Consider the following 14,554-nt stretch of genomic DNA (forward strand, 5'->3'; position numbering starts at 1 on the left):
CATTGTTATTAGATACAGCACTTTTATTTAATGTTTTGTGAACCTCTTTGTAGCCAGCGTTGAGTAGTGATTCATCTCAGGGCTACCTGAGTCGGTGAATAGGTCTGCTCAATGACAGCTTGACTTAAGTCCCTTCTCTGTCTCAGCTGTCTATTTGAAGATAAACAATCCCTTGATCTCTGCCACTCAAGGCAGAATAAATCAGGGAGGCCAAATGGAGCCATTAGTGTTATTATTATTATCCTTAAAGGTTGCCATGGAAATTGAAAGCTAAATCCCTAGAAGGTTGTTTTGTGCGTGTGTGTGCAAGGCTCTCCCTGGGGGGAATGGAGTAGGAGGGCCCTCATTAGCATCAGTAGGTGAAGTTGCGCTTCTAGCTTGGGAGATAACGGCGAGGAGAGAGAGAGAGACAGACAGTGTCTCTTCACCTGCCACAGGTGGCCCTTTCATGTCCTCCTCTCACTCGTTTCCCTCCTACCTTGATGAATATGGATGGATGTGTGTCTGCCATTAGCCTTAATGAGGAGCAAATTTTAAGTGTCACATTAAGCATTCGCACAATTCTAATGCTTGCTCTTTCCCCTCATGCATATGCATCAAGTGTTTTGTTAGTAAACGTCTCTGGTTTAGCAGACCGGCACGTCACTGACAACACAGGAAGGAAAGCGACTTAAGTCTGGTTTGCACTTTTGGCCGCAATTTTACCACTAAGTTTGAACAATTTTTTTCATGGTATGGCAAAACTTTCAGTCTTTGATCACTTAGTGTGGCATCCTGACCGACAGCCAATTAGTTAACTTTGTGTTGAATATTAGCCTCTGACAAAATTCTGACAGTGTCTGTTAGACAGCAGTAATGAAGAACCAAATAGAGCAAAACAATAGATTATGTGGTGTGTGTGTGTGAGAGAGAGATGCAAAAACATTTACTAAAATGTTTATACTCACTTGTCTATATGTCTATAACATACGCATCCTGTTATTTAGTTTTCTTTCACGTAATGAGCGTAACAAAATTATATGTAGTATGCTTTGGACAAAAATGAGAATTTGTGACCATTTTTCCCTTATCTTTTACAGTGCCGCTATCACCGCAAGGCTATCTTGGGTTTATGCAGTACCATTTCAATTTTGCGTGTCAGTGACGATGTCAAGACGTGACATGGATTGATGATGTATAACACCCAGTTAATATTGTCCATCTTGACTGAGGTCTTAGCTAAGCTGTAAATTCTAGAGTCAGACAAAAGACCAATAATGTTGCACAGTCTGCCAAACTCTTGCCAGGCTCATATCTGACAATCTGACGAGCAACGATCATAAAGGATGCCTGGCTTTAGTCGTTTCATTTCGAGGGACGAAAATCGAACCTCTCCAAAACGGCAAACCCATGATGCAAGACGACCACAAAGCCAAGTTCTAATAAAAGGGATATTGAACAGGCAGTGGTGCAGTTATAAAAACATTAGGGTGATAAAAGCAAGAGCTTGGTGGTTGGATAAAAGTAGCAAAGTATAAATCATTGCTTTATGAGACGCGCCAGATTCTTTGGCACTGGCGGGGATTAGGGGATGATGAGTTGTTTTCCACTGTGGTCATCCGTCTGTGAGCTGGCTGAGTGGAATTCTGTGCTGTTCCTATTGTCAGGGGTGATAACTTGCTCATGATCTGACTCTTAAATTCTGAAAGGGACTCCCTGTCCTCATGGCTCAGACTGCTTGTCACTCTGGCGATCGAAAACATTGGTTTTGATAAAGTATCACCTTAATTGTCACCTCAAAATTTTCCACAGGAAACTCATTACCCCCGGCCCTCTAATGAAATGCTTCTGTGAAGATGACTCCCATCAGTAGGAGGAAGATAGCCTTATCTTGTTCTACCTTGTTGTGGTTTGAAACAGTATTTCGTTGTTCATTTTTGTGATCGCTCGCTTGTCTACATTGACCTTGGCAGCACTCAAGTTCAACTCCCCCACATTCTTAAGCATAACATCTCCATGTATCTAGGTTACAGTATAATTGCATGTCAGGATTTGCCAGCGCTCTGGGTTCCTCGAATCTCCTTGGTGTTTTTGTCTGAGGAGAGTAGTGGGCAGAATCCACGAGCGTCTGGAGGACCCATAAAATGAGTGTACCGGCCGCATATTTAGCGAAACGTTATCTCTCATCTTACTTACAGGGCCACCATCAGCTCCACAGAACCTGCTTTACAACATCAACCACACCACCGTGAGCCTGGAGTGGACCCCGCCGGCCGACACAGGCGGCCGCAATGACGTTACCTACCGGATTATATGCCGCCGCTGCACCTGGGAGCCCGAGGAGTGCTTTCCATGCGGGAGCAACGTTGCTTATTTTCCACAGCAGAGTGGATTAACGGACAACTACGTCACCATCACCGACCTGTTAGCCCACGCAAACTACACCTTCGAGGTCGAGGCTGTGAACGGCGTGTCCGACCTTAGCCGGACCCAGCGACTGTTTGCTGCCGTCAGCATCACCACTAGCCAAGCAGGTGAGAGGTTTGGACTTCCTGTAGCTCATTTGGTAGCGCGTAGTGCTAACAGTGGGTGTTTGATTCTCAACAAATGCATGTACGGATGAAATGCTTGAAAAGTTTTATTTTTGGGTAAAAGTGTCTAGCGTGCATAAATGTAAATGTTGAGGTTAATATTGGACTGCATATCCAAAGCTGCATTTCAAATATATGGTGCTTTGGTTTTTTGGCATCGTGCTAGGTGCCTCGGTAGCATATTTTAGGCTTCAATGAAGTTCCAGTCAATATTTTATTGTGCTGCTTAGATGGACAACGTTCTCAGCTCCAGCCTGCATAATATCCAGCAGTCGCATTCACGGAACACCCCCACTGTAGTTACCGCCGTTGGGATAATTTAACAAATTATCTGGCAACAGTTTTCCTGCAGTTCATAATTTGTGGTTTTGTGGTGGGGATAGAGCGGCGAACAGCATCGGATGATAAATAATAGAAGTCACGCACAAGAATACCTCTCGCGTTTCCGCTTTCATTTTTATTGCCTGCCAGGAGAACCGCCACCTTTAAATATCACTTACAGTCGCCAAGGTTGACATTTCTGCAAGAGTCTTTGTTGAATTTGTGATAAATGATATGAGGTCTCACTTTATTCTCTGAAATTAAATGGGTGGCAAATGCTTACACCGGCGCTGAAGTCATAGCCACAAACATTATTAGCTCGACGGGCTCTCGTGGTTGGAGAATCGGAAATAGAGTGTGTCCCTCTTTTTGTCTCTTTCTCTCTCCATCTCTTACATTTTCTCTCGGCGTTGGTTGTAATTTAAGAACTGTTTCTAAGACTGCACATGCTAGAGCAGGGGATCCCAAAGTAGGGGTCGGGTCCCACCGGGGGGGTTGCAAGGCCGTGAGGGTGGGGTTGCAAGATGATTTCCAGGAATCTTTTTTTATGAGGAATAGCGCATTTAATCAATATATTAAAAAAAATTAGTTAAGCTAAAAATAAAACCATGCAAATAAAAAGCCATCAGCCTTTGGAATTTCCTCCCCCTCGATCGTGACCTCTGAGGTGATTACTGTACGTCACATTAGCAACCGCATTAGGTTAGGTGCAGCAAGTCAATTTACAGCACCACGTTAAACATTACGATATGTGCACGCAGATTAATTTCCACGCTTTAAGTTTAGTATATTTTTATTTGTCGAAATTAAACGTTGGTTAATATCGACCAAAAGACAATGCAGGGAGGCCAGCGGAGGAGGGCGGAGAAGCAGTCATCGGAGTCATCGTCCTCAGGTACGAAAAGAGGCCGGCATTTGCATAAAGAGGACATCCATCAGCACTCGAATCAGTTTGATGAAATTTGACCAACTGTAGTAATAGTTCATGGTTTATGTAAACAACTAGTAAAATAATGAGTAAGTAACTATAAAGTCATATTATGTTAGACTGTGTTATTTTGTGTTGTCGTTATGGTTGTGTTTGGATAGACCTAAAAAGTGCTTTTGCAAAAGTGCTTTACCCACCTCTGAGGATAGTGGGGGTCTCGAGTCCCTGGCACTGTTATTTTGGGGCTGAAAAGTTTGGGACTCCCTGTGCTAGAAAAACACCATACGAGAGCTCTTTATTTGTTTGTTTTTTAATGAATTTTTTTATGGATCTGCAAAACAAGATTTCTCTTTCATGCCCAAGCATCCATGAAAAACAATTTGCTTTAGAATGCATACTGGCTGTGGTCATTAACAGGAGGTTAGTAGACACTGAATGCTTAGCACTTTAGTGACCTAGTGCTTAGACTGCAGTGATGATGGTGTACGCTTAGCACACAAAAACACGTCTCTCTTCTCTAAACCTATAGCGAACTGCCTACGTAGGCAGCATTTTATAGCATCCAGTTGTGAAATGCGAGCGAATATTTTATTATAAACATCCCAAATTTCAGTCACGTAAGATGCTACGTGTGTGGATTGTAGCGGTAGCGGTAGTTTTTGGAACAGAGCTGTACAGTATTTGACTACTTGTAAAAAAAACAGATCCCACCGTAACTGACGTGTCACCCCACCTGCATTCAAAAATCTCTCATTTGCATTCTGTTGTTTGGTTGGCAAATAAAACAAGGTCGGTGACAGGATAATGCGAGCGGTGCACATGTCCACGTGTCGGAGAGATAAAAAAATACAGGGGAAAAAGGATAATGACCGACAGGCAGGAAAACGGGAAATGGAGCCGAGGAGGAAGGGGAGAAAACATGATATATGTTTTATGACAGGGATCGTGACAGAGACATGCGTTGGAGTAAGAAGGCACAAGGACACGCGGTAGGTTAGGAGCGAGCTAGTAAGCGGGAGAGAGAGGAAAAGAGAGAAAAAGGAAAAGACCCTTGTCTCGGAGAGAGAGCCGTAAGTAATTGTGTCTGGCATACTGACAACAGACAATTACACCAGCCACCCTGGGCAATATTTACTCATTAGTTATTGTCAGATTTAGAAAATATACTGTATGGCTCTGCTTTTTTTTGTAGTGTCGGTAGTTACTGGTTTAATTTTTCAAGTCTGTCTACTACAGAATGAGCCATAGAGACGGAAAATGGGGAACATATCCCTCATATAAGAGAAGACATGTAGATAGCATTGCAAGTGTATGCATTTTTGAACTCTTAATAGATTTAATAATTCACTTTTATTAATTAAGCCCAGAATCTAGTTGAACACAACAGGTTGACTATGAGGGCAAAGTGATAGGACCTCTGGACAATCAGGCCCTTGTTTAGAACCGAGATGTAAGAATTTAACCCTATCTGAGCGCGCTCAATTCTCTGCTCACCGGAGCCTTTCGGGCGCAATTTTACCCCTGGGTTACCACGGCAATGGCTGACTACCTCATAATAGGTGAAAATGGAGCTTCCTGAAACAATAAGCTGCCGGTCGGTCAAACGGAGCAGGACACTCATTAACACTGATGACTTCATCCAGGCTTTAAAGTTTGAAAAACGGCATCTTTCTCATGTCTCCTCGGCCGCATGGGTTGGAGAAATAATATTTACCAATAATATGGCTCTATTAAACCCAAGGAGCAGCCTAAGGAGATAGTCATATCAAGTCCCTACGGTATTTCCCAAGTATTCTGTTCTCGGTTAAATAGGCTGAATGTGGTTTCATGTTGATTTTAAAATGAGAAGGTGGTTTTGGAAAAGAGTGGGTCTATTAGGGATCTAAGAGGATTTATAATGTTAAATATACGGTTAACTGCACTAAAACAGCAACGGGAGGCAACGCTGAGAGAAAAAAGGGCACAGATGAAAGAGAGAGAAGGGAGGCGAGACCCTCTCGTCGTTCGTCTCCATCTGCATGTGAATAAGTCGCTGCTCTAGGCACCGAGCGTAGGAGTAGAAACAGTAAGCAGAGCAGAAAGCAAAGGTGCGGCGCCTGAATCCAGATGGCTACGCATCTGATGAGGAATTCACACCTCTCCTTAATTATCCTTCCGCTACTGAGAGGAAGAAGAAAGACACGGAAAGTGACAAAAAAAAAGAAAGCAGAGGAGTTAAAGAGACGTGTCCGTATGAGAGAGGGGCTATTCGAAGTCCTCATTGTTCCTCCAAAGCCCAATTTCTTTCCTGAAACGGGTTTAAATAGCCACTGCGCTTCTGTATCGGCAGGTTCATAATCAACATTCTTCTTTCTCCATTCGTTCTCTTCTCCACCTTTGAAGTTCCCTACAGGCGATTGTAAATTCCTCTTTCTTTTTTAATGGCAATCTTTGTATTCATTCTTTCTCTGCCGAGATGCCCTCAGATCTGTCGTTCTTTCTTCCCTTTCTGATTCTGTCCCTCTCTCTCTCTGTGTCTAAACAACACCCACTGTTCTTCCTGATGCTCCTGAGTGGAAATAGCTTAAGGAATAACCATTAATATTTATTCAGCAGAGTGCTTCTGACGAGAACAGTGTGGAATCGGGCGCTCAACATCCCCTCCGTGGCGTAGAATTTGCAGCAGACGTGAGTGCACGGAGACGGGTGGTTTAGATGCAAACAGCTTGCGAGGTAAACAGAATCAAAGCGAGGGAGGACGTGAAGCTGTGGAAATGGATTTTTAATGCTTAGGTTACATGTCAGAGGTGCACGATGTGCGCGTTGCCCGCTGATGGCCGCCTTTGACTGCGGCCCGTTTCGTTTAGAAAGTGTTAAGAGGGAAGCACATTAACCTGGTACTCTGCCGTGCTGGCTTTATCTTCTGTTTTGGTAGAAAAGCGAGCGAGGAAATAGGCTAAATTTCGTCCTTAGCGTGCATAGATTGTGCATGTAGACCCATTTTGTGAGATTTGCAGAAGCAGAGTCATTGAGATGAGACGCTTCGTGACTATTTTTAGCTAAGTGCTTGAGACTTGCGGAACCGTACATGGTCTTTCTTATCTCATAGAGAGGATCGCTCTGTAGCGAACGTCAAACTTTGATCTGGTAAACCTTTGTGTTGTGAGGTAAACAACGGGGAGAATCATTTTCGTCTTCAGGGCAGTCTGGTTGGCGTTAACAGGGACTCCTTGATGAGATTTTATATGAAGCCGAGCTCGGAGCATCCAAGTGCGCCTGTTTTCATCTCACATTTCAGATTAGAAACGTTTCAGCCGATGTCTAAATGTGTCACACAAAGCGTTATAAAGTGCGAGAAACCATTCTCATGCCCCAGACTGAAAGATGATCCCCCTGCAAGTCTTTGGTAATTAATACGGCCACTTTTTTGACACGTTATCACTGCAAAATGGATCTCGTTCAATACCCCTGAGAAGAATCACACTTTGGGGAACAATAAAGCCATTGATTGATCTCCGCAAAGTCCTAATCTGTGGCAGGGACGTTAAACAGAATGGATTGATTGATTCCCGGGTTTCCCAGTCGGCCGGTGCAAGGTGGTGTAATTTTCTAGTTAAGCGGATCCCGCAAGACTCTTTTGTAGCATTTGTATGTCGTTTTATGTTACCTGAGAGCCCTTTCTCCCTCCCTTGCCTCTCTCTCTCTCTCATTCTCTCTTCCTCCTTTTGGTAATTCCATCTGCGGTAATTTGATAAGAGCTGGACCGGTCGCTGCGATTCAACAGCTGTGGTTAAATCGCTGGTGGTCTGGCTCGCGGTGGCCTCGGCGGGCACTTAACCTGTGGCATTGTTAAGGAATGCCTCCCGATTCGTCCGTCACCCAATCCGTCAGCAATGAATAATTTTCATGGAAGGTGCACTTTAATTACTTTCCCATTTAAATGGCATTGCGGTGGCCTATCTAGGTCATTAATCTCAGCGAGGATCTTGTTGCAAGCCTTTTATTGCTGACAAACGAAGCCCCCCAAATCCCCCAGAATCCTCTCTGCTTGACTGAGTGCAGACTCCCAGCAGCCACTGCTCCGCCGTGTCCTCCTGTACTGGCCGCTGTGTCACGGAAGAGGGAGAGAAAGAGATCTACACTTGTCTCTCGGCATGAGCGAGGAGAAGTAGAGGATGTTTGCCAGCCACCTATAAACCATGTAAAGAAGTAGCCATATATAACTGTGGAGTTTAATAGATGCAAAGACTTTGACAACAAAATGGAAATCGTTTTATCCTCCTTTTTAGAAGTTAATGAGCCGATTTATTTTACTTTTCTAACTATGTGGGATTATATGATTGCATTTTATCTTCTCTCCTGCCGTCCGTAACCCTGTCAAGATCAGACCCACCAGCTAGAATCGTGGCTTTAGTAGATAGTCACTGACATAACACAACGTTGCTATGCAACTAAAATAACAATACGGGTGCTGTGCTGTGATAAGGTGAACAGGTGTCGTGCTAAAGCTGTCACTATACTGTATGTGACCCTGGATCACAAAACCAGTCTTAAGTAGCACGGGAACATTTTTAGTAAAAGACAAAAATACATTGTGTGGGTCAAAATTATCGATTTTTCTTTTATGTCAAATATCATTAGGATATTAAGTAAAGATCATGTTCCATGAAGATATTTTGTAAATTTCCTACCTTAAATATATAAAAACTTTATTTTTGTGAGTGGATGGTCTGCCACAGTGCCCTTGATTAACAACTTCAAAGGAAATTTTCTCAATATTTTGATTTTTTTGCGCTCTCAGATTCCAGAGATTTAAACTGTTGTATCTCAGCCAGATATTGTCCTATTCTAACAACTCATATATCTATAGAAAGTTTATTTGTTCAGCTTTCAGATTATGTAAAAATCTCAATTTCGAAAAATTGACCCATAAGACTGGTTTGTTGTCCTGGGTCACATATATCTTGAATTTCAGCACGTTGACCAATCAGCATCCAGGACTGAGTGTTATTTTGTTATTATTAAGTTAGATCATGTTTTTTTATTTCTGAGGATGAGACAAAATAGTGTTTTTTGCTATACAGTAATATCTGTTGTGGAAAGAAGCTACTGATGTTAAAAGGCCACCATTGACTACCATAGTAGGAACAATTTAAATGGTAGTCAAAAGTGCCCCAGAACTGTTTGCTTTCCTGCATTATTCAAAATATATTCTTTTGTGTTCAGCAGAACAAAGACATTTTTTCCTAGTATTCTAGTCAAAGGTGGCCAAGAACTGTTTAGTAACAAGCATTTTTCCAAATATCTTTCTCTGTGTTCATTAGAACAACAAAATTCAACAACTCAAGGGTGAATAAATCACTTGAGTTTAAATGACATTAAACTGACTTATAAATGAAGTTGAAATTAAATTTCTGGAAGTTATACAAAATGGAACTATATACAACTAAATACATTTAAATTCAAGTGACTTTAAAAACAATTTGATAAAACTTGAAATAGGTAATGTTTTTACAGCGTATATTCACTTGCATTCCCTTCTTCATTGTCTCCTATTCAAACCCCTCCCCTCCACCCCCTTCTTCCTCTACCACTCATCTTTTCTCGCCGTCAGAAGAGCGGATACCAACTCGTTCAATTATTTAGATTCCTGTGAGGCTGTAACAAAGTTTTTAGACAAAGTTCGCCCCCTCATCTCACCCCAACACCTTAAAATCCATTGTCGGAGCATCAGATGCTGTTTTTAAATGACTATCAATCCCTTTCGAGTTCCAGGTGCCGACCATGCGTAAAAGGCAGACTTTCTTAGTCTCCCTTTAATTGTCATTAGCTACTGAACTCTTTAGGGCCTTTCACCTGAATGTAAGCAGATTTGATTGCAGCAGAGAAATCAAAATTGGAACAAAACTGGAAATGTCCCGCAATGCCGATGGCCATGGTCTTAGTGGATAATTCATGGTTTTGTTAAAGGGGTCATTTTACGCGGCTAAAACGAATATTATTGTTTGCTTTAGATGTATTACAATGTGTTTACACGACTTAAGGTTAAAAAACGCTGTATTTTCCACATACCGTGCATGTTTGTATCTCCTCTTAGCCCCGCCTCTCTGAAACGCGAGGATATTTTACAAAGCTCATCGCTCTGAAAAGTGAGGTGTGCTATGATTGGCCAGTTCACTACTGCGTAGTGATTGGTGGAATACTGCAATTGTGTGATATGATAAATAAGCTCTTTGGCCCTTCTAGATCAACCAGTGATACGCCATGTCTCGTCACGACTCAACAAAGACAATAAACCCCATTATTAACACAACATGTGTTGCCTCTAGTTGGGACATTATTACTGATTATTAGGACTTATGTTGTCTTTTTCACGTTGCGCGCGTGTCTGCATTTGCAGATCACAAACACACGACAAACTCAACTCGCGTTAGTCCGTAACAAAGTCTTTTAAATGAAAATGTTACTTACAGGCTGTGAATCTGAAGCGCCAGACTGTCCTCGCGGAGTTTTAACCGATGGAATTGCCCCACTTTTTAACAGAAGCTGCCGTGCATGGCCGGTCTTGATCGCTCCCAGATTAGTGAAGCAATCGTGGTTAAAATGCTCTGCACAAACTAGCACTTTTTCATTGTACTTCTCTGGAACAGTGTTGACAATAAAATGTAACCATTCGTTTTTTGTTGACTCATCTTTTGGCAACGGAACACACAGCGTCTCCACGACATGGCTGCTCCGGCAGCGGTACAATGAGATTTACAAGACCGCCCACATTACTTGCGTGTAGATTTGGGCGGTTTTACTCAAATCACTCCACGAGCTGACGTCAAGTTGTGGGGGTGTGGTTATACGAGGCGTTTCAGGCAGGTCTGGGTGATCATTCGCTTCTAGATAAAATACATCTTTTGTTCCGACACTTAAATTTTTGCAATTTCACGTGTCTAATACATGCATTGGCAACTTATAACACACAAAAGACAAAGAAAAACACGTACTTCTGGCGAATGACTCCTTTAAGGATGTTTTGTGGATATTTATAAACCCAGATACAGTCAGTTGCATTACATGCTTTTTTCCATGTAGTACCACATGGTTTTCCAGACTAAATGGAAGAGCCTTGATATGTAGGTTGTTCATTTTTTAAACAATATTTTTGGATATTTCTTATGAAATTACTTTATTATTATATACTTTACGTATTAACTGCTCCGGGTGTACATGTGTTCACAACTTGCTGTGCATGTGTTCACTACTCACTGGATGGGTTAAATGCAGAGGTCACATTTCGGGTATGGGTCACCATATCTGACTAATAGGTCACTTTCACTTTATATATACTTTATGACATTACTTGTAAACATGACATAAAAACGTGTAACAAATGGTAGTAGACTAGAACGAAAGGAAATGTTAGAGATATTGGGAAACAGTTTTGGGAAATTAACCAGATTCCAAGCATTTTTTCCCAACAACTCATGTTTAAAAAGGTTCACACACACACGTTCACACATACATACAAATGCACCTGTGCTGCTTGTTTCTCCTGTTTACATGCAACATGTTTCCCGCGTGCTGTTCTGAGGTTAGAGTGTTTCATTTCCTGCGGCAGAAGGGTTGACATAAAGGGGAGGTACCGTGGCAAAGTGAGACTAAACCGAGATACGTGTCACCCGTGCCCGAGACCAGCTGCCACACCTACCACTCAAGAGCCAACTCAACACCTTAACAGCTCACAAATTGTGTGCATGTGGAGAGGGGAGCGTGCGCGTGTTTATAGTAGGTGTCAGAGCGAGTGTACCGGCTGTGTGTTTGGATGTAAAATACAGCTGTAGCGCTGAAGTCCTTGAACCCAGTCTTTCGCTCGTGTGACAAGTGCATATCTAAGTGCCAAACAGAACAGCTTCTCTAGTCTGCTGATGTTGGGCCCATCTGATATCATACCTCTCTGTAGCAGTCTGTTCAATCACATCAGAAACACTCACAGTAAAGGCGCCAGACTTATAAACACACGTTTTGGCTGAAGTAAGTCTGGTTTTCCATATTACGTGGCTTTTAGGAATGCTTGGTTCTGATTGGTCAGTTCTTGGATCTCAGTATTCGCTCACGTTATAATAAGAAAATGTCATTTATGTATTTGGTGAGTGCAGTTGTCTAGTCATTTTTGCAAAATAAACCGAATGGCTGGCTTACTGTATATTATCTATTAACATGCATTTGACATTTTTGGTTACTGATGTGGCAAGCAGAACCATGTAATGCTTTAGTTTTTTAAGGGGCTGGGCTATTTTTTGCGTGATGAAAGGCCAGAAGATGATGGAAAAGTTCTCCTTTTCCCTCATTATTCTGTTGTTCATTGTCTCATCAACGCACCGTCTCCTGTGGAGAAGGAAACTAATTATGTCTTCATCTCTTCCTGCTCACACCTCCTCTTATTCTCTCCATTAGCCATTGAAATTCTAATGAGTTTTAGACCAACTACTTTTGGCATGGGGATAAGCGAACGAGAAAAAGAAACACGGATGAAGGGAAAACATTTGGCACCTGCGTGGAATTCGCAACTTTTCGGACAACTTTTAGCTGTTTCATAAGCATAGCGTGACAATAAAAAACGGGATTTTCATCACGCCACACCTGCTGTAAGCTATACGTGATATTATAACACACACACAGGTGCACAAACACCTTTCCTCTCAGCCACGTTTTCATCAAAGCTGTAGGGTGATATGAGGGCCATCTGGTGTCCTGGCTTTTAATGTTTGTAGTATAAAACAACAATAAAAAGATTACAGCATCCACGAACTGAGACAGAGATCGAGATCTATACTAAAGCCAGATGGGGGAAACAGCTGGAGTGGACACTGTAAAAGTGTTACCAGGAGGCAGAGGGGATGCTGGGACGGCGGATAGTGACCACCAGCTTTGATAAACTTATTGCAGTCTTATCCAACACCAGGTGTCCTGTCATCGCAGTGGACAGATGGACGTGCCGCTTTGCGTTTCGGACAAGCTTTGATTTGATATGAAAATCAACTGTTAGTTTTGATATATGCCAGAAGGCTCATCTTTTAGATTGGTGTCTTTTGTGGTATTTTTCTACGTTATTAAAACCAGAATGTTTTATTTTTAAAGGGATAGTTCATCCAAAACGAAAACTCATTTTTCACGCTCATGTTGTTATTGTGTGACTTTCTTCTTTGGAACATGAAAAAGAAATCTTGATCGAATCTTGACCCCCCCCCATAAAATAATGAATGAAGGTTATTAAGCATTTTCTTTATTTGTCAGTAGTACCAGATAAAGAAACCAGATTCTGCTGACAGATGCTTGGAAATTACCTGTGCAAGATCTGAGCAAAAGAACAATTTCTGGCTCAAGGGAATGTTCGGTTGCTTGCTCTATAGCTATTTTTCCGACGTTTCTTCTGGTTTATTTATAGGCCTCTTTTCTTTGATACTTTCTTTTGCTGTGAAGAATGTGATCTTTCTTCTCTGACAGAGGAAAACACCTGTAATTGTGAAAATGTAGAGCATTAGTTTGTTCTTGCTTTGGAAAAGAGTCGGCGCCCGTTTTCACGTGCTGTTAAAACAAAACACAAACTGCCGCCTTTGTGTTGCTTTGTCTGTTTTTGCTGACCTTTTCTTCTGTCTCTGTAGGAAAGAAAAAGAAATTCGGCGTGGTCTAGACAGGTGTGTTTCCTCTTTCAGAGAGATCAGACGTAATCAGGTTAAGCCCTCACCATTGCCCAGTGCCAGACATGGTCAAGGCAGACTAGTTCAGATAATATTCTGTTAATTTTTAGACGGTTTTATTTGCTATTTGTAATTTAAGCATTTTTTTGTTTACAATTTCTTTAAAAGATTTAAGTATTCAATTGTTATATTATAATATAATATTAAATAATGTATAGAATATATATTCAATATAATATTAAACATTTTATAGGCTAATATGATATACGTATAAATACTATTACAAAAAATATATATTACAATTTATTAGAGTATTATAGTATAGCTATTACATAGTATTAATCAATTCAGAAAAATCTTGTTTGGTTACTTTATTTTTCTTTTGTGCATTATAAAATATAATACATCATAATTTAAGTTCTATATAAATATCAGCATTATATCAGCCATAAGTTATCCAGTATTTCAGACATCAGCATCAACCATTATCCAGTATCACTCAACCACAAATTCTCCTTTCCAGGCAGAAAGTGTGATAAACGCCACGTCATTTCAAAAGATGGGCTAAAACAATCTGTCAGGCTGCAGGCTTCCAGCTCCCATAATGTCATAAACATGTTTCTTTTACCCAGAATCCTCCATTCCAAACTCTCAAAGTGATGGCAGCAAATAAGAAATCTTGTCAACGTTTCAGTGCCTCAGTACAAATTCCATGTTTGCCAGAACCTGACAGTACATTGTGACCATCCAGACTGATATTTGTTATTAGAAATAGAAAGCCTCAATGCCTCCGTGGGCAGGTGTGGGAACAGAGGTTCACATTAATGGCGTTTTCACTCTTTACTAACGGAAGAGGTGGCTCACTTTAAACAGCAGTGAAAACTTTTTCATTTGCATAATACAAAAGCAGCATCCTCCCAATTAACTGCTGACAAAGTAGATTTTGTTCCCTTAAGAAAACAAGTCTAGAGCACAAAGGCAGGCCAAAGCTTCGACGTAACCATCATTGTGCTCGGAGAAGTCGGGGGTGGGCTTGGTGACAATTTATTCAGCTTCTTAAAAGCAAA

General features: G+C 41.5%; 1 protein-coding gene across 5 annotated transcripts in view; it reads left to right on the plus strand.

Annotated features, from left to right (window-relative positions):
* Positions 1-14,554, plus strand: part of epha7 (eph receptor A7) — a 69,965-nt gene that overhangs the window by 25,365 nt on the left and 30,046 nt on the right. For all 5 annotated transcript variants that reach the window (XM_057352451.1, XM_057352454.1, XM_057352455.1 and 2 more), the window contains exon 5: positions 2,178-2,513. In XM_057352451.1, the coding sequence (XP_057208434.1) occupies positions 2,178-2,513 (336 nt within the window). The remainder of the gene's footprint in view (positions 1-2,177; positions 2,514-14,554) is intronic.

This window comes from Triplophysa rosa, linkage group LG15 (genome assembly GCF_024868665.1).
Source record: "Triplophysa rosa linkage group LG15, Trosa_1v2, whole genome shotgun sequence".
Classification (NCBI taxonomy): domain Eukaryota; kingdom Metazoa; phylum Chordata; class Actinopteri; order Cypriniformes; family Nemacheilidae; genus Triplophysa; species Triplophysa rosa.